The 21,547-nt window shown below is 43.3% G+C and overlaps 1 protein-coding gene across 2 annotated transcripts in view; it reads left to right on the top strand.

Annotated features, from left to right (window-relative positions):
* The first annotated feature begins 450 nt into the window (after nucleotides 1-450).
* Nucleotides 451-21,547, top strand: part of LOC126412740 (protein prenyltransferase alpha subunit repeat-containing protein 1) — a 38,668-nt gene continuing 17,571 nt past the window's right edge. The window contains exons 1-3 of one of the 2 annotated variants that reach the window (XM_050082476.1): nucleotides 451-614; nucleotides 1,036-1,196; nucleotides 13,654-13,863. In XM_050082476.1, coding sequence (XP_049938433.1) covers nucleotides 538-614; nucleotides 1,036-1,196; nucleotides 13,654-13,863 — 448 coding nt within the window. In that variant the 5' untranslated portion in view covers nucleotides 451-537. The remainder of the gene's footprint in view (nucleotides 615-1,035; nucleotides 1,197-13,653; nucleotides 13,864-21,547) is intronic. The other variant, XM_050082475.1, reaches the window with a different exon arrangement.

The raw sequence follows: 21,547 nt of genomic DNA, 5'->3' as shown, positions 1-21,547 counted from the left end.
ATGCTGACAAAGAGTTGCTATATGCAGATGATTTTTTATCTTGACTGCTTTGTGTCACTTCCCCCCATACAGCCTTCTTGAGTTAAAAAGTTTTGAGAGTGGCAGTTATGTAATGTAAGCGGTACATAACTACTGAATAACTGTGCATTGTGTAACTGCCTCCATTCTGTGATAATTTAATTGAAGACATCTAATGAGGATAGTGTCTCCCCAAAACTTATAGTACCAGTCAAAGAGGAATAACGAAGTGGTGGATGATAAGCAATTGCATTTTCATTCATCATCCCATAGCTCACAGATGTCACACAGATAATGTTAAATGAGCCAGACACTTTAATTTAGCAATTCGTACTATGAGGTTAGAAAATTCGGACCTCCTTGAGTTCGTATTCTCTTTCGATTATGATCTAATCGATATATTGACATACGATGGACTTTGGACATAATACGAAGTATCTTTGATCATTAATGAGGTAGATGTCTGACGGATAATGTGTGTTGTTGCCGTGTGTACAGCAGAGATAAATTTGAGACATAATGCAAGAAGATACGTTTCCTGCTGCCGAGAGGATTCTGGCAGATATTGAGAATGTGTTCAAGAGAGATCCAAAGCTGTTAGTGTGTTTCTGGTTTTTTTTTGGAGTTATTACAGTGATCCTAAATTGCGTTGTAAATAAACTTGTTTATCGGAAATATATGTGAACAAATTAAGTGTGCATCGAAGGTTCTGTCAATGCTCTATTGTTTTTCTATTGTTGAAAGGAATGACACGTGTACTTAAACTTAGTAAAGTAACTTTCCAATTTTAACGATGACATTAAACGCATGTAAATAAACACTGTTGTTGCGTTAATTAAGACCTAAATTACCTCTGCTGTACTTAAGTACTATGTGTATCTAGGTCTTTCAGCTGTCGCTGTGTCTTTAATACCAGAGGATTAGTTCTTGTTAACAGTACCAACAGATGAAATTGTGTATTATAATACTTTGGCAAGTATAGTGCTGTTTAACGTTCATAATGTCCCTGTCTTGTAGGAAAGAATTCGACATAATTCCTGTTACTGTCAACCACAACAAGTCGCCGCTTCATCACGTGGAACACTGTTTAGCACTTGAATCGTGGTGCGTGCGTCATGTGTACTGCTATGCGTATCATCGCCTCCTGGATACGCGACATTTCCGGCATCGAAGAGCAGGTATTCTTTTATTGCATTTCGTGACACATATACAGATCCATGAGCAAAATACACTGCTTGCCGTTATGGTGGATTGTGGAGATATATGTCTAACTGACCTTGGGGGGACATTACTGTAAACTGCAGGTCAAAATATGGTTTGTGGAATATGTGAATTAATTAAATGTACCTCGACACATACTTCACTGATTGCCCACTTTAGGTCAATGACAGTTCGTTGATGAGCTGTACTTATCTTTGAGATATTCTCATCAATGTGTTGCAGACCCATTTGTTGTGGAATCCACAATTACAGGATAACAGTTATTGATGTTGTCGTGGTAATCTCTCCCAGTTGCTCTAAAAAATTCCAGTCGTGTTTAGCTGAAAGAAGTACCATGGCTGAGCAGTCTTTGAAAATTGTGTGTAGGAATACGTAATTCTCACCCTAGGCGTACACACTGACTGGCTGATCAGTAATTGTTGAGAAATTTATAAACCACACCTTTAATCTTTCTGTTAATTGCTCTTCAGTTTGTTAGAATGTTACCATTTATTATTGGAACCTATAACTGTGTAATTCAATGAGAAACTTGGACATGATGGTAGTTTCCTTGTGAAGCTTGTGTGAATTATGGGAAATTTCAATTGTGAAATTAAATTTTTAATCTATAAACAAAATAAAGAACTACATTTATGAGATGGATGTGTGTATTTACAAATTGCTGAAACATGACATCTGCTTTTGTATGTCCCCATTAGGCTTTCTTAGTTTCACTATTTCAGTTGTTAGTCAACTAATACGCCATTTCTACATCTTCATCCATACTCCGCAAGTCACCTGACGGTGTGTGGCGGAGGGTACTTTGAGTACCTCTGTAGGTTCTCCCTTCTATCCCAGTCTCGTATTGTTCGTGGAAAGGAAGATTGTCGTTATGCCTCTGTGTAGTCTCCAATCTCTGTGATTTTATCCTCATGGTCTCACGTAGGAGGGAGCAATATACTGCTTCACTCCTCGGTGAAGGTCTGTTTGTGAAACTTCAACAAAAGCCCATACCAAGCTACTGAGCATCTCTCCTGCAGAGTCTTCCACTGTAGTTCATCTAGCATCTCCGTAAAACTTTCACGATTACTAAATGATCCTGTAACAAAGCGCACTGCTCTCCGTTGAATCTTCTCTATCTCTTCTATCAACCCTAGCTGGTACGGATCCCACACTGGTGAGCAATATTCAAGCAGTGGGCGAACAAATGTACTGTAACCTACTTCCTTTGTTTTCGGATTGCATTTCCTTAAGATTCTTCCAATGAATCTCAGTCTGGCATTTGCTTTACCGATGGTCAACTTTATATGATAGGGATGGGGAATAATAGCCCAAACATCTGGTAGTCTGTGATGAGTGTGCCAAAGATATACTTTGGTTCCTTCAATAAATTAAAGAGTGACAATTATTCGTCTTGCTATTAAGTTGAAATTGATGTTTTGTATGTTCAGTCAACTTCAGCTTCACCTCTGAAATGTAGTGCTAGGTCTAATGGGAATTATTTTTCAGTCGATTGTGTCTGTGAATTGTTAATCACTCTAGATAAGGCAACATAGTAATTGTCTGTAGGTAAAGCTGCATTTCTCTGCTGTGATTTAGTGACTCAAGTGCAGGATCGCAATGGTTGTTGTGAAATGATTCATGTAGGCCTATACATCCTAATATGTAGAATGTTCTGACTTTCATATTGTGGGTATAAGAAATTGGGCAAAGTTTTGAATGATAAGAAAATGTAAAACTTACTGAGGTGACAAAAGGATGTGTTTATGCAAATCCCAGAATTCTTCAGCAACTCTATAGATTTGCCTTTAAGGATAATCAATGTTGAAACTTTACAAAGATCGATCCATGCTCTGATCCCAATATGCATGTAGCTAATGCTTTTCTTGAGCAGCCAAGGGAAATTATGATGGCAGAACAACTGATTAATATAGCCAATGACTTAACAATGTTTTCATTTTGATCATGAGAGATATGTTAGGTATTTAATACTATGTCAATTGAACTTAACAAATAATAAATGTTGGCATCATTCCAGGACATATGATGCTGGGGATCAAACTGAATTTTGGAGAAAAAATACTTAGTTTATAAGGACAAATATGTAGTAAATAGTTTGACACTTAAGTTTTCACTGCAGTATTTTTGATGTGAGTATAAAGAAAGCAAAGGGAAATTTTACTATTAGGTTCCAAGTAACATAGACCTTTGGCAGTGTAGCTTCAATGGGAGGAGGATATTATGGGGGGTGGGGGTCATGCCACCCACCCAACCTGCCACAAAAAAAAGAACAAACAAAGGCACTGCACTAATTACTGATGTATACAAGTTATTATTATTATTATTATAATATATTAACACATTTTATATGTTCTATTGTTGTTGTTATTATTTAAATCTGAAGCATCTGTAGCACAGTAAATGTTGAACTGATGTCAAATTATATCTGAGGGGTGGAGACAGTGAAATACTGTCTCCCCAACCGTCCAGCAAACTGAACTCAGGATCAGCATCTGCATTCAACCAAAATTTGACTTTGACAACCAGATGGTAAACTTCAAACCTAACCTAGCCTCCAAGTTACTCAACAGATCGCTCGTCACCATAAACTAGATTTATTATTCACGTTTGTTGGATTCGCCAACTCTCAACCAAATTTCCACTTTCCACCCTCAGGTTACACAACAGATCAGTCTGTCACCACAGTGTAGATCCTGCGTTTGCAATGAAATCGCAGAAGTGCTGTAGACACCAATAAAATAATATCTTGTAAGCAGCAAAAGCAGAAAATGAAGAAAAGGCAATCCATGCAGAACATTTTGTATCATTTTTCAACCTCAATCCAATAATGGCAATCAGCAAAATATGATCAGTTCATAAGTGAGTGGCATGTAGATGTATACAGTTAAAAGCTTTTCATGGCTACCATGTAGTATCATCCCAGTGGGTGTCCAACTTGACATGGGAGACCAGTAGCCAACTAATAGTGCAAACAGTGCAGTCCATGGACAACTCTTTGTCAGCTTAGTTCAATCAGCTACATGCGAGTCCCCAATGTTCTCTAACCTTATGAATTATATTCCATTAAAAAGAAAATAATGAGTTATACTGAAAATGAAGCACCACAATAATATGAACACAGTTGTTTAACTTATATGTGGAAAAAGCACTGAAGTTGGTGAAACAGATTTTTATAGCAAGAATAAAAGTTATGAGAATTGTAACTGTTAATGATAATGAACATGTTACTGAATACAAGCCTTGGGTAGGGGTAAACAAAACAAAATGAAAGAGGAGAAAAGGCATGCTGTACACCAAATTCAGGAGATGCTTAAGTGAAATTTCATCAAGGAAATAGAATTTTACAAGATGGGCTAAAAGAATGATGTGTTGAAAGCTGATTGACACAATAGAGAAAGCTTTCTTCAGTTACACATTTGAAACAAGATGCTATTGGTGGAGGCAATAAATTCAGTGATTGGAAGTACAGTATGAAGAGATACTGAAGTGAATGGCTGTGGAAGTATCTTGTATGAAAAATGTATATTTACTAAGACATAAGATGAATAGCTTGACCCTGTAAGCAGCTGTGGAAAGTTTCAGATCAGACAAGTAACACGTTGCAGTGGCCGTGTGTGTGTGTGTGTGTGTGTGCGTGTGTTATGCATTTATAAAAATGTGTATATGTTTTGTTTGTTTAGTTTTTTGTTTCTTCATCTGATGAGGTTTGTACGATAACAAATAATATCTTACAGTCTACTTTTAAATGTGCCTGTCTGCTGGGTTGTCACCACCTGTATATGGCGAGTAGCAACCTATTAGAATTAATGTGGTTATTCCACTGTGGGTTTTACTTCATTTAAAACATCAGATTTTTTTCAGTGTGATGGGACATTTATTTCAAATTATTATAGAGATTTCCTTATATCACTGATTCACAGTTTGCATCACAAAATTGTTTACCACTTCTTTCTTGATCAAAATTAATTGACCAAATGGCAAATATGATAAGTTTGAAACCTCTGCTATGTCCAAACAGAAATTGAAGTGGGGGTTGTGACTTGTCCAGCCTCAGACCCCACAATAAAACTTTTGACTAAATTTTTCTGTATCGGTATGACAGTTTCGGGGGCAGCACCGCAACAAACCGAGAAGAAAACAACATCTCTTGGATAGCTCTTTTATGTGCTGTACCGTTGAAACTATATTTGCAGAATAAGCAAGTATAAATTTGAAAGTCACCAAATACGGTGTGTTAGCTTTGGAAACTGTGAGATTGAGATTGTGCTCTACGATGTGCTTTTGGTGCACAATCTGAGCACAGAACATGTAATCTGATTAGCCAAATACAGTGAGCATAGCAGACGTGATCTACTCAGCTAGTGACAACATGACAATTTCATCACACGTATCCCCCCTGCGGGTTCGGGGGTTAGAATAGGCCCGCGGTATTCCTGCCTGTCGTAAGAGGCGACTAAAAGGAGTCTCAAACGTTTCGGCCTTATGTGATGGTCCCCTGTCGGGTTTGACCTCCATATCTCTAAATTTTTCCGAAGAGCGAGCTGATTGGGGAAGGGCGCCTTACTTGGTGCATTGTGTCCGTGTTGTGTTGCGACCTTTCGCCATCTTATTCGTCGTTGCATTGCAGTCTTGCCCGCTCTCCATCGCTTGGGCATGGATGCGCTCCTGCGTGCACTTTCTGCCAAGCACTGTGCAGGGCCATTTTCTGCACTGGTGACGCCCATGGACCACATGTCACCTAACTTCCAGCACGGTAGCCAGTCCGTTGTGGTGGGGCCGCCATGTACCCTCTTGGTTGTAGCCCCCTGACAACACAGGAATCACTCTACTGATGCCTGCGCCGTTCACTCCCCACGTATGCCCAGGAGTAGATGCCCATCTCCCTGGGGTATCAGGACTCCCGGCAATGGCCATCCTGCCAGGTGGCTATTGCTGTGGCTGGGTGGCGCCCGTGGGGAGGGCCCTTGGTCGGAGTAGGTGGCATCAGGGCGGATGACCCACAATGAAGCGTGGTACATCATCTATCACTGGTGGGCCTCCACCAGCAGTCTCTAAGCGATCGAGGTCTAACCTCAACGGGAAGAAATTTGATCAGAGATCGTTTCCCTCCCTAGCTACTCCATGGGAGGAACGTCTTGCTACAGAAGGCAGTGGAGAATATTCACCCCGGTACCTCGTGTGTACGCGGGGTGATGGAGAATCATTCATGTCGACCAAGCCCCAGTTTTTTGTGGAGCAATTAGAGGACAAGTTCGGGGAGGTGGAGGGCCTGTCCAAGATGCGCTCTGGTTCTGTGCTCATCAAAACGGCATCCTCTGCCCAGTCGCGGAGGTTGCTCAATTGTGACAAGTTGGGGGATGTTTCCGTTAGCATCACGCCACATAAGAGTCAACATGGTCCAGGGTATTATATTCCACCGGGATCTTCTTCTGCAGTCCGACGATGAATTACGCGCCAACCTCGAACGACGAGGTGTTCACTTCGTCCGGCACATCCATCGGGGTCCGAGGGATAATCAGGTAGCCACCGGTGCCTTCATCTTGGCCTTTGAGGGTGATGTCTTACCCGAAAAGGTTAAGGTGATGGTTTACCGTTGTGATGTGAAACCATATATCCCTCCTCCGATGCGGTGTTTTAAATGCTGGAAGTTCGGGCACATGTCATCTCGCTGTACTTCCAGCATCACGTGTCGGGATTGTGGACGTCCTTCGCATCCTGATACTCCATGTGCTCTGCCTCCCATTTGTGTTAACTGTGGAGAACACCATTCCCCCTGCTCACCGGACTGTCGGATCTTCCAGAAGGAAAGGAAGATAATGGAATATAAGACCCTGGACCGCCTGACCTACACCGAGGCAAGGCGGAAATATGAGCGGCTACATCCCGTGCCCATGACATCCACCTATGCCGCTGCTGCACAAGCAGTCCATCTACTCCAGGAGCAACACCACCCCAACCATCGGGGACTTTCGTCCCCCCTTCCCAGCCGGAGAAGCGTAGGGCTTCTTCGGCTACTCTAGCCAGGAAGGGGTCCCTTGGGGCCCTCCCTTCCCAGGCTTTGCCCAGTGTCAAAGCGGACACCCGCAAAGTTTTGAAACAACAACCGGTCGCTGGTCATAGGGCTTCACGGTCGTCGTCCGTCCCTGAGACTGACCCAGTGGGGCCCTCCCAGCCAGACCCTCCCAAGGCACAGCGTGCGAAGCAGTTGAAGAAAAAGGCTCCCAAGCATCCTGACATTGCGGTGGCACCTGTCCCACCGCAGCCTTCAAACACTGCGTCTGAGGACGAGGTGGAGATCCTGGCGTCTGCTGAGGACCTCGATCTCGCCAGTCCCTCCGACGCCATGGAAAGCAATGGCACAGGTGCTCACTTGGAGGCAGCAGGTGACCCAGCGGCGTAATCTGCCTTCCCCGTAACGTCACGCCTTTCCCAGCCATGGCCAATACCATTCTCCAGTGGAACAGCAGCGGTTTCTTCCACCATTTAGCTGAGCTCCGCCAACTTCTCAGCCTTCGCCCTTTCTTCTGCATTGCTCTCCAGGAAACTTGGTTTCCAGCGTTGCGAACCCCCGCCCTCCGTGGCTATCGGGGTTATTATAAGAACCGAGCAGCTTATGAAAGGGTGTCTGGTGGCGTCTGCATATATGTCCTTCACACTCTGCACAGCGAGTCTGTCCCTCTCCAGACGCCTTTAGAGGCTGTCGCTGTACGCGTGTGGACGCCACAGGCTGTTACCGTCTGCAGTCTTTACATTCCACCGGATGGTGATGTCTCGCAGCCTGTCCTGGCTGCACTGGTCGCCCAATTGCCGCCACCTTTCTTGCTATTGGGCGACTTCAACGCCCATAACCCTCTGTGGGGTGGGTCAGTGGCTACAGGTCGGGGCGCCATCGTTGAGCATTTATTGTCGCAGCTCGATCTCTCGCTGTTAAATGATGGTGCCTTCACACACTTCAGTGTGGCGCATGGCACCTACTCTGCCATTGACCTTTCCATCTGTAGCCATAGCCTCTTACCATCTGTCCAATGGAGTGTGCATGACGACCTGTGTGGTAGTGACCACTTTCCGCTCTTTTTGTCACTACCACAGCGTCACTCTTCTGGGCGCCCTAGCAGATGGGCTATGAATAAGGCTGACTGGGATTTGTTCTCCTCCACTGCCGCTTTTGAGCCTCTCTGTACTGATGACATTGATGCGGTGGTTCAATCGGTCACCACCGGCATCGTTACTGCCGCCGAATCTGCCATTCCCCGTTCTTCTGGGTCTCCTCGGCGGAAGGCTGTGCCTTGGTGGTCGCCTGAGATCGCTGAAGCGATTAAATATCGCCGGCGGGCGCTCCAGCGTCACAAGCGACATCCCTCCTTAGCGCACCTTATCGCCTTCAAACGGCTGCGTGCGCGGGCCCGCCTCCTTATCCGCCAAGGCAAGAAGGAGTGCTGTAAGCGGTATGTGTCCACCATTGGCCTCCATGTCACTCCCTCACAGGTCTGGGCCAAGATTCGACGCGTCTACGGCTATCGGACCCCTGCCAGCGTCCCTGCGCTCTCACTGAATGGAGCCGTGTGTACTGACTCCGACGTCATTGCAAATCGCTTAGCAGAGCATTTTGCTATGCGTTCCGCTTCTGCGAATTACCCCCTGGCCTTCCGCTCCATTAAAGAGCGGCTGGAACGTCGGAGCCTTTCGTTTCGCACCAACCACCCGGAATCTTACAATGCTCCATTCAGTGAGTGGGAATTTCGCAGTGCCCTAGCTGCTTGCCCTGATACCGCTACTGGGCCAGATGGCATCCACTGTCAGATGCTGAAACACCTTTCAGTGGACTGCCAGCGGCGCCTTCTCGATCTTTACAACCGTCTTTGGGTCGAGGGGGAGTTTCCGTCGCAATGGCGGGAAGGCATAATCATCCCCGTTTTGAAACCTGGAAAGACCCCCTCTGGAGGTGGACAGCTACCGTCCCATTAGCCTCACCAACGTTCTTTGCAAGCTTCTCGAACGGATGGTGAGCCGGCGCTTGCATTGGGTACTGGAGTCTCGGGGCCTTCTGGCTCCGTCTCAGGGTGGGTTCCGTAGAGGCCGCTCCGCCACCGACAATCTGGTGAGCCTGGAGACTGCCATCCGTACTGCCTTTGCCCGCCGTCAGCACCTGGTCGCTGTCTTTTTCGACATGCGGAAGGCGTACGATACGACATGGCGTCATCACATTCTTTCTACGCTTCATGGATGGGGTCTTCGGGGTCCTCTGCCGATTTTTTTCAGTTTTCGGCAGCCAAGACCCGCGTTATGCATTTCTGCCGGTGCCGAACAGTCCATCCTGAGCCGCGGCTTTATCTTGCCGACGAACTCCTTGCTGTGGTGGAGACCCACAGGTTTTTGGGGGTGGTTTTCGATGCCCGGTTGACTTGGCTGCCTCATATCCGGCAGCTTAAACAGACGTGTTGGCGGCATCTAAACGCTCTGAGATGCTTGAGCCACACCTGCTGGGGCGCCGACCGCTTTACCCTGTTGCGGCTCTACCAGGCGTTAATCCAGTCCCGTCTGGATTATGGGAGCCTGGCTTATGGCTCAGCATCCCCATCTGCGTTACAGGTGCTGGACCCAATTCTCCACAGCGGGATACGCCTTGCCACTGGTGCTTTCCGCACCAGCCCCGTGGACAGCGTACTAGTGGAGGCAGGTGTGCCTCCCCTGCGGTTCCGACGCCAACGTTTGCTGGCCGCTTATGCTGCCCATGTTCTAAGCTCGCCTGAGCATCCAAATTATCGTCTCCTGTTCCCGCAATCGGTCGTACATCTGCCAGATCGTCGGCCCCGGTCTGGTTGTACAATAGCGGTCCGCGTCAAAGAGCTTCTCTCTGGGCTTCAGGTTTTCACTGTTCCACCTACTTTCCGGGCTACTTTGCATACACCCCCATGGTGTGTTCGTCGCCCTTGCCTTCGTCTGGACCTGGCACAGGGCCCGAAGGACTCAGTCCCTCCAGAGGCCTTCCGCCGCCGCTTTTATTCTATCCTGGCCACGTATCAGGGCTCTGGTATTGTCTACACTGACAGTTCGATGGTTGCTGGTCGTGTCGGGTATGCGCTCACTCTAGGGGACCGTTCCGAACAACGTTCCTTGCAGGATGGCTGCAGCGTTTACACTGCTGAATTGGTCGCCATCTTTCGTGCCCTAGAGTATATCCGCTCCTGCTCAGGTGAGTCCTTCGTTATCTGTAGCGATTTCCTGAGCGGTTTACGAGCTCTCGACCAGTGTTTCCCTCGTTCTCGTCTGGTGATGGCTATCCACGAGTCTCTGCATACTCTTGCCTGTTGCGGCCGCTCTGTGGTCTTTGTGTGGACCCCCGGTCATGTCGGTATCCCGGGTAACGAACATGTTGACCGCCTGGCGAAAGAGGCCACCAGCAAGCCATCTCTGGACCTTGGCCTCCCAGAGACTGATTTGCGGGCAGTCTTCCGCCGCAAAATCTTGGCGCTATGGGACGATGAATGGCGCGAACTGACAATGTCCAATAAACTCCGTGCTGTCAAGGAGACGACGGCTGTGTGGCGGTCATCCCTGCGAGCCACTCGCAGGGACTCAGTAGTTCTTTGCCGGCTCTGCATTGGCCACTCCCGGCTGACACACAGTTATTTACTGCGCCGGGAGGACCCTCCTCTATGTCGCTGTGGGGCAGCTTTGACAGTGGCCCACATTTTGCTGGCCTGCCCCCTTTTAGCTGTGGTCAGGCAGACATTTGCGCTGCCTGCTACGCTCCCTGCCCTTTTAACAGACGACTCCACTATGGCTGACTTAGTTTTACGTTTTATTCGGGCAGGGGGATTTTATCATTTACTCTGAGTGTTTCTGTTTTATTTTATCGTTTTGTGTTGATTCTGGCCTTTGGCCTATGATTTTACACTGATTTTTTAATGTGTTTCTAAGTGGTTGGCTTTTCCTTATTTCTTTCTATGGTCGGCCAACCACCGTCACACTCGGTGTGGTTTTAGTTCGTTTTGTCTTGTCCTTGTCTCAGTTTCTCTTGTTCTGTATCGTCTGTGATCTCTTCTGTTCCTCGTTTTTATTCTCTGTGGGTGTTCTTTGTATTTGGAACAAGGGACCGATGACCGTAGCAGTCTGGTCCCTTTAATCCCCCCCAAACCAACCAATCATCGCACGTACTCAAATTAAAAATAATGTAGCTATGGTTACATAAATAACTTTGGTTCTGCTTTTTTTCTTCAGAGATGTGGTTACACTGCGATGTAAGAGGACATCTTAAATTGATGTGAATGAAGCAGTGACATTGCCACCCGTGTTTGAGAGAAATATCCTGTTCTTTAATTCGGACTATGTTGTAGTTTCCATATTGCGATTTCCATGTGTATGTTACAACTTGGATGTAACAATAGAAGTTAATCCTAGAACATTAAAGAGGGGACACTTACTAAACCATCAAAAATTACACTACTTCATACTTTACTCATAGGAAGTCATAATTTATAGTTTATGCACTAGTTAGTTACAGCTATCATGTATCCAGTGGTAGGTAACAAATGCAATAATTAAAAAATGTCCTCTTTTTACATTCTATACTGAGAGTTGTTCTGCTCAAAATGTGGCAGGAACCACGAATTAGTACAGGTACTATGAATTGATACTAATTGCTATCATAAATTCTAAGATGGTTTAGTGATCGGGGGATAAATTGCTGCGAGTAAAGCAATGACTTTTACATTCTTTGTTGTTACAAATACTTGGCTTGTATTTTACAAATAGGTCACAATTTCCTGGAGTGCGGTTAAGCTCTTTTCAGTTGTATTTCCCAAACATCTTGTGATTTCCTATGGTGCTGTTAGGCTGGGATATAAGAGCACATCTTGAATTGGCAGAAAAAACTGGTTGTTGTGCAGACTGCTCTCTAGCTTAGCCACAGGTCTAGGTTAGGTTGGAATGCAACAGTTTGCTTGGGAGTTTTTGGAGCCAATGAATGTGAAAGCAAAAAACCTGATTGTGGTAACAGACTGATCTGTAGCATAGCCAGATGTCTCAATTAGGTTAGGACGCTACAGTGGCTTGGAGTTGCCAATGATCTGAAAGCAAAAACTCTAGTTGTGGTGACAAACTGATGTGCAGCTTAACAAGAGGTCTAGGTTAGGTTGGAATGCGACAATTTGGTTGTGAGATGGCAAGGCAAAATTTGGGAAAAGGAAACACAACACAGGCCGTGAAATCACAGGAAATTGGGTGATTGGTGGAATTCATCAAAGGTTCAAAAAATTTTCCTTGAGCTCGTTGAGTTTAGGAAGTGGTGTTCAGGATAATAAAAGAAATGATCCTCCCTGGGACCTTGATTGTTAGTGATGGCCTCAGTTCATACAGCACCCAAGGCACTGAAGGTTTTCAGCACCTTAAAGTGAACCATAGTCTGAACTTCATAGATACAGAACAACATATCTTTCATACACAAAACATGGACGGAATATGGCAGAACATCAGAGGCGCTGTTCTGCGGTTACACTATCTTTTTGCTGAAGCGGATAAACGTCACCCACATGGCGAAATTGTAATGCAATAATTCTTTTGAGAAATGTTACAAGCAGACTAATGACTGTAATTCCATGCATTTCAGGAAAATAGGCACCTTTAATTTCCTCAACATTACAAGTATGTTACAGCATCACCTTGCTGGGAACCGTACATTTTGTACATTACAGTGGAACATTGCTTTATTTGTGTTTCATTATTAAAATTTTGTTGTTGTTTGTGTGTTCGTGCATTGAAAATGTGATGATAAGATTGGCTGTTTACATAGTGTGTAATGTGCTCTCATTCAGTGTTCTGTTTGGGTGAGGAGATCACATGTCCTGTGCTCAGATTGTGTAACAAAAGCATATTGTACAGTGCTATCTCAATGTCTCAGATTTTGAAGTTATCGTGCTGTATTTGGTGGATTTCATATTTGTACTTCCTCATTCCACAAAAATGCCGTTTAGCACTAAAGCGCATTAAAGAGTTATCCAAGAGACGTTTTTGTCTTGGTTTGTTGTGCTACAGTACCTGAAAGTGTGATACCGATATATAAAAATTCTGCCAAACTTTTTTGGTGTACATTTTGTGTAAACTCTGTGAGGTGTTATATAAATTGAGAGATATTACGTATGTGATCCATTGATACTAATGTTACATGGTTATCTTGGAAGCTGGACAATCGAGCTGAACCCACTTATTTTTCAGTTTTGTTGAGTGTTGTGTGAAAGCTACAAATATTCAAATTTTTCTTGTGTAAAACTCTTCTAAATAGAATGCAACCTGTTATGATAAGTATAGAAACTGCAGGGAGAGAGATACTAATTTCAGTGTTATATCTTTATACGGAAAGCGATGTCTCTTATGGGGTTAATGCTTAAAGCTGTGTAACTATTTCATTTGTTACAGATCCAGAAGTGACATCAAGACTGCTACTTGGAGCCCTTTTACTTAATCCTGATGTGTCTACATTCTGGAACATGAGAAAAGAGTTGGTTCAGTCAGGGCGTTTGGATGTTCAGTCTGAATTGCATTTCACTGTTGTTATATTATCTCGGAAGCCAAAAAGTGCAGAAGCATTCTCATACCGCAGGTACCTGTTGGAGAAATTATTGACAAGTGAGTATAACAGTAGCCTAATTAGAGTCCAGGGTAGCACCATGCCACTTTACTCTGTCGCCATTGGTTCACGTTATTGCCACTTCATTCCTTTTTCATACTGCGCCCTCAGTCTCGATTATTAATCAGCCTACAAATCCCCATCTTTGTGCTAAGGCCCAAGCACTCTGAAGAGATGACAGTAGCCATATGTGTGTCAGTTATGCTTGTCTGACTGTGTGTGTGTGTGTGTGTGTGTGTGTGTGTGTGTGTGTGTGTGTGTAGGACATGGCCTGAAAGCTGAACATTTCTAGCATTCTCTATCATTGTGCCTGTCCGTGACTCCTTGCCTCCTGTGTTGTGAGTAGTTATTTATCTTTTCCGTGTTGCTGGTACTTGTTGTGTGTGACTTCGTACATGACAACGCAACAGTAAGGAGAGGTGCGCTACAGAGTAGAGCGGCAACTGTCATGGTGGGAAAGCTGGAAGGAGTAGACATGATTATTAAACATATTAACACAGTAAACTTAAGATTTACTTAGCTTGTATTTCTTCAAGTGTACGAAGACTCATTACAAATAATGCAGCAAGAAACAGAGTCCAGCTATTACAACAGCAACAACGATGAGGCTGTCTGAACTAAGCACTAACGACAGTATTGTAGTGAAGGGGCTTTGAGTGTGAGTGGGTTGAGTGGCTGCCTCCACTCATCCTGTATCGTGGCTGCAGAGGGCGTTCATAGTACAGAGCCACTGCGGGTGTGGCTCAGGGGGGCATGCACCATTGGTTCCACCAGTTCCGTGTGACTGCTCTCGGTGTCCGATGGAAACTTACAATTCCGTTGTCAACTTGACACCAATGGGGTGGTATTGATATTGATACCACATTACCTGGTTCAGATTGCTATTAATTCAGTGGTTTATTTTAGGTTAGCCTCAGGATTAATTATTCAGCAGACGCACAGCCTCCTCTATCCTGTATAGTTCAAGAGGCAGCTAGTGTTTGTTGTTTGCTTATTTTCTGTCCTACGCTTTCACTGTGATAGATGTTGGGAGGCAAGAATTGACTAAATTTTTGTAACCCCTGGACCAGCAATTAGTTTAACTTTTAGCTAATGTGATAGTTATTGAGTTGAAAGCTCTTGTGTATCCAGCTGGGGGTCAGTTTTAAAATACCACGATGCTTCAAAGGGTGTCATACTCATCATCTTCTGGTGAAGTGTCAAGATATTGCAGTTGTCGTAATATTCATGCTAGCAGCACACCACCTCCATCTGGCTACAGGTGGCTGTGTGCTGTGCGGCAAGCGGGTGTGATGGCGAATCGTGTTGGAGTGGTGGGGTTAGTAGGTGCAGTGGAGGCTGTGTTCGAATCTTCGACTGTGCATTCCAGGTGATTCTTGCCTGCTGGATAGTGTTAGGTGCTCTCTTATTGTATTGCCACCAGTACAGGATCCCATGTCAAACAATATTGGTATGCTTTGTTCTACTGACCAGATTCTCGTAAATAATGATTTATATGGATTCCTTTATGAAACTATCCCAGTAGCCAGTTACTCGGCATAGTGCTATAGTGATTTGAAAGTCAAAGGTATGATATTCTGTAATGCTGTGCTCTGCTTACAAAGATTTCCATATGTTTTCTATTTGAACATTCCTGGTGTTCTCCTCATTGTGTCTCTTCTGCCACAGGAAATTGTGGGAAGAAAGTTCGTATGTTGGATTTTTCAAGAAGCCTCACAGTTTTATCTGAGACCAATCCTGAATATGGTAGAAACAAGAATGTCTTGTCTTCCTCCTCCTCCTCCTCCTCCTCCTCCTCCTCCTTATGGTTGGTTGTGTCTTTCTTCATCTTAAATGCCCTACAAATCTGTACTGCAGTGTACCTGTTTATGAGGGACGCTTCCTTCAGGTGTTGTGGATCAGCTAGAAGGCATTCCTTATCACTGATGATGCATGCCACATATATGAAGGTGATTGTCACTGTCTGCTGTTGCATATAGACAGGATGTCACTGGTGCCTAGGGATACAATATCTTCTTCACTTTATCTGGTCACTCTGATCTCTTCAGCAGAGCCAACGTTTTTCAGCGACACCGTACTTGTATGCACTTTACAGTCCGCAAGGAGGAGATTAGTGTTTAATGTCCCATTGACAACAAGGTTGTTGGAGACGGAGCACAAGCTTAGATTAGAGCAGGATGGAGAAGGAAAGCAGCCATGCACTGTTGAAGGAACCATCCCTGCATTTGCCTTAAGTGATTTAGGGAAATCTAAATCAAGTTGGCTGTACATGTGTTTGACCAGTCATCCTCCCAAATGCGAGTGCAGTGCACTAACCACTGCGCTAGCCCGTTCGGCCAGTCCACAAGGAAGGGGTGCCTCTGTGGCCAACACTGAGCACCATTAACTTGCACAACTTTGGACTGGTCAGATATCTGGCAATGCTTCTAAAACCCACTGTAGGACACAGCAGTCACCACATGAAGAATTTGCCTGATTTCATGAAAGTGCTTAAGGACATGCGACTACAAAGGGATGAATTGCTCAAGAGTGGTGACATTTTATCACTCTTCACAAAAGTAGTACCTGAAGACTCCTTAGCACTCCTTACTTGACATTTTGATCTGCAAATAGTTATTCTTTTTGAACATGCATTGGATACCATCACCTTCAAGTGCAGTGGAGATTGTATGAACAGATTGGATGTAGCAGCCATGGAACCCTCGCTGCCTCATGGGATTTCAAATCCCTACATGGAATGCTGAGGAAACAGCCCTTTAAAACCCTCGCCAAAAGCTGAAGCACTTTTTCCGCTGTGTTGACAGTACTTTCATGGTGTGGGAGAATAGCCGACAGGTGCTGGATGAAACTTCCTGGCAGATTAAAACTGTGTGCCCGACCGAGACTCGAACTCGGGACCTTTGCCTTTCGCGGGCAAGTGCTCTACCATCTGAGCTACCGAAGCACGACTCACGCCTGGTACTCACAGCTTTACTTCTGCCAGTATCTTGTCTCTACCTTCCAAACTTTACAGAGGCTCTCCTGCGAAAGGCAAAGGTCCCGAGTTCGAGTCTCGGTCGGGCACACAGTTTTAATCTGCCAGGAAGTTTCATATCAGCGCACACTCCGCTGCAGAGTGAAAATCTCATTCTGGAAACATCCCCCAGGCTGTGGCTAAGCCATGTCTCCACAATATCCTTTCTTTCAGGAGTGCTAGTTCTGCAAGGTTCGCAGGAGAGCTTCTGTAAAGTTTGGAAGGTAGAGACAAGATACTGGCAGAAGTAAAGCTGTGAGTACCGGGCGTGAGTCATGCTTCGGTAGCTCAGATGGTAGAGCACTTGCCCGCGAAAGGCAAAGGTCCCGAGTTCGAGTCTCGGTCGGGCACACAGTTTTAATCTGCCAGGAAGTTTTATATCAGCGCACACTCTGCTGCAGAGTGAAAATCTCATTCAGGTGCTGGATGAGTTTATGGACCACCTTAACAGCATTTGTGAAAACATTATACTCACTATTATTCAACAGTTGTCTCCATTTATTGCACGTGGTGGTGATAATAATAATAATAAAATAATAATAATCCCCGTGGAGGCCCGGGAAAAGAATAGGCCTTCGGTATGTTGTGCCAGTCGTAAAAGGCGACGAAAAAAACAAACCACTAATAGGGCTAACCCCCCTTTTAGTGTGATTAGTTGGTTCAGGACAGAACTAATGAAGCCTCGGACAAGCGCTGTCATGGTCGGGGACGACACTGCTAGCCACGCAGAAAATGATTTATATCCAAATAGAGGTGTTTTGCAGGATATGCTTCCTGCAACCACTCTAGAAGGAAAACAAAGACAGAGGATGAGATGGTCAAATGAAGTTAACAGACACCTCATGTTCTGTTATTACCAAGCAACAAACTTAGGAACCAACACAATTGGATACAGATCACAAGTATACACAACATTTATTACCAGATACCCAGAATTAAAATTTTTAACAGAACAACGACTAGCTGGTCAGATCCGTGTAATAATAAAAAATAACAGGATACCCCAGTCAGAATTAGAAAACATCGAACAACAAGTACAACAAATACTGGAACGAAATAATGTGCAATCAGAAGAAGAAGAAAATACAGTAATGGACTCGAACATCCCATAGCAAACAAACAAAGAACACCACGCATCATTTAAACAATCAGAGGAAAATGAAATCTTAAGACAGCCACCAGAACAAACACAAATAGAACATGAAGTGACACACATGTTAGATATAGAAGAAGAATTTCAGCTAACATATATAGAATACAAAGACACAAATACAGACATTAGACAATTCTTGCATAGACCACCAAATAACCCACAAGTCGAAACAACAATAACAACTATCAACACAATCATACACAACAAAATAAATGAAAATACAACTATGGAAGAGTTACAGCTACTGGTTTATATAGGAGCACTCACTACACTAAATATACACACTAGGCAGAGATCAGAACAAACCAACACACAGAAGAAACCCACAAAACCAGCATGGCAACACAGGCTACAGATCAGAATAGAAAAACTGAGAAAAGACATCGGACAGCTAACACAATTTATAAGAAATGAATATCAGACAAAAAACGAAAAAGGTTAGGTAAAATCTCACAACAAGAAGCAATAGAGCAGTTAGATGAAAAGAAGCAGAAATTACAAGCATTGGCCAAATGACTTAGAAGATACAAAAAAAGTGAAAAGAGAAGGAAACAAAACCAAACATTCAACACAAACCAAAAGAAATTTTATCAGACAATAGATAACACACACATTAAAATAGACAACCCACCAAACATAAGACATGGAACACTTCTGGAGCAACATATGGTCAAACCCGGTACAACATAACAGGCATGCACGGTGGATACAAGCAGAAACAGACACATACAAGATGATACCACAAATGCCTGAAGTGATAATTTTGCAACATGGAGTCACCCGAGCAATTAATTCTACGCCCAATTGGAAAGTCCCTGGAAAAGATAAAGTAGCAAATTTCTGGCTAAAGAAGTTCACCTCAACACATTCACATCTAACTAAATTATTTAACAATATAATAGAGGGAAACATTCCACGTGGGAAAAATTATATATAAAAACAAAGATGAGGTGACTTACCGAACGAAAGCGCTGGCAGGTCGATAGACACACAAACACACACACACACACAAAATTCAAGCTTTCGCAACAAACTGTTGCATGTGTCTGTATGTGTGGATGGATATGTGTGTGTGTGCGCGAGTGTATACCTGTCCTTTTTTCCCCCTAAGGTAAGTCTTTCCGCTCCCGGGATTGGAATGACTCTTTACCCTCACCCTTAAAACCCACTTCCTTCCGTCTTTCCCTCTCCTTCCCTCTTTCCTCATGAGGCAACAGTTTGTTGCGAAAGCTTGAATTTTGTGTGTGTGTTTGTGTTTGTTTGTGTGTCTATCGACCTGCCAGCGCTTTCGTTCGGTAAGTCACCTCATCTTTGTTTTTATATATAAATTATTTAACAGTTACATTGCAGACCCATACACATTCCCTGATACACTTACACATGGAATAACTTATCTGAAACCTAAAGATCAAGCAGACACACCAAACCCAGCAAAATATCGCCCCATAACATGCCTACCAACAATATACAAAATATGAACTTCAGTCATCACACAGAAATTAACGATACATACAACACAGAACAAAATTATAAATGAAGAACATACGGAAGTGAAACTCTTTTTAAAGTCACCCCGAAAAACAGAATTGACAAAATTTTAAAAGTAGAGAGAAGAATTGCTAGAACATGCATAAATAAGAAATATCAAAAAGCTGGGCAATGGCGGATAGTTCCAAACGAAGTGGTATACAGAGAACTGGAGCCCATCACTGATACTATACGAAAGAAAAGGATCTCTTTTTGTGGTCACATTCTGAGGGCACCAGAAACCAGATTATCAAGGAAAATTATTGAGAAACTCTGGAATTTGAAACAACAAGGAGGATGGCTTAAGGAAATAAGAGAGGATATGGAAGAACTGGAAATAACTCTGGATGATTTGCAGAACAAAACGCCAAATTTAAAGAAGTTGAGGGACACAGAAATAAGATTTAAACCAAAAATTGACAAACAACATACAATGAAAAGGGTATTTACAGATAAGGAACGACGAAAAGCATCGGAACGAATGAAGAGATACTGGGCCACTCGGAAGGGGAAAATACCAAAGAAGAGGACCAGAAATGATTGACTGAAGTGGTCCAATGAGGCCGTAAAAGCAGAAGAAGAAGAAGAACAAAAAGGCTGTTGCAAAGGAGCATGAGGATGTGAAGAGCAACTGATAATAGATGCAGAGGTGACATATCAAGCTAAAACTAAACAAAGGTCGCTACACTATGCATACATCGATTACCGAAAAGCTTTTGATAGTGTACCCCACTCACGGTTACTACAAATATTGGAAATATACAAAGTAGATCCTAAATTGATACAGTTCCTAAACGTAGTAATGAAAAATTGGAAAACCACGCTTAATATCCAAACAAACTCAAATAATATCACATCAAAGTCAATACAGATTAAGCGTGGAATATACCAAGGAGACTCATTAAGTCCTTTCTGGTTCTGCCTTGCTCTGAACCCACTATCCAACATGCTAAATAATACAAATTATGGATACAATATTACTGGAATATACCAACACAAAATCACACATTTGCTATACATGGATGATCTAAAACTACTGGCAGCAACAAATCAGCAACTCAACCAATTACTAAAGATAACATAAGTATTCAGCAGTGATATAAATATGGCTTTTGGAACAGACAAATGTAAGAAAAATAGCATAGTCAAGGGAAAACACACTAAACAAGAAGATTACACATTGGATAACCACAGCGACTGCATAGAAGCGATGGAAAAAACAGATGCCTATAAATATCTAGGATACAGACAAAAAATAGCAATAGATAATACAAATATTAAAGAAGAACTAAAAGAAAAATATAGACAAAGACTAACAAAAATACTGAAAACAGAATTGACAGCAAGAAACAAGACAAAAGCTATAAATACTTATGCTATACCAATATTGATCTACTCATTTGGAGCAGTGAAATGGAGTAACACAGACCTAGAAGCACTCAATACACTTACACGATCACAATGCCACAAATATAGAATACATCACATACATTCAGCAACAGAAAGATTCACATTAAGCAGAAAGGAAGGGGATTTATCGACATAAAAAACCTACATTATGGACAGGTAGACAACTTAAGAAAATTCTTTCTAGAACGAGCAGAAACTAGCAAAATACACAAAGCAATCACTCATACAAATACATCGGCTACACCATTGCAATTTCATAACCACTTCTCAACCCTTTAGATAACATAACATCAACAGATACGAAGAAAGTAAATTGGAAAAAGAAAACACTACATGGCAAACACCCGTATCATCTAACACAGCCACACATCGATCAAGATGCATCCAACACATGGCTAACAAATGGCAATATATACAGTGAGACGGAAGGATTCATGATGCAATACAGGATCAAGCAATAAACACCAGATATTACAGCAAGCATATTATTAAAGATCCCAATACCTCAACAGATAAATGCAGACTTTGCAAACAACAAATAGAAACAGTAGATCACATCACAAGCGGATGTACAATACTA

This window comes from Schistocerca serialis, chromosome 7 (genome assembly GCF_023864345.2).
Source record: "Schistocerca serialis cubense isolate TAMUIC-IGC-003099 chromosome 7, iqSchSeri2.2, whole genome shotgun sequence".
Taxonomy (NCBI): Eukaryota; Metazoa; Arthropoda; class Insecta; order Orthoptera; family Acrididae; genus Schistocerca; species Schistocerca serialis.
This window is presented reverse-complemented; position numbering and strand designations above follow the sequence as displayed.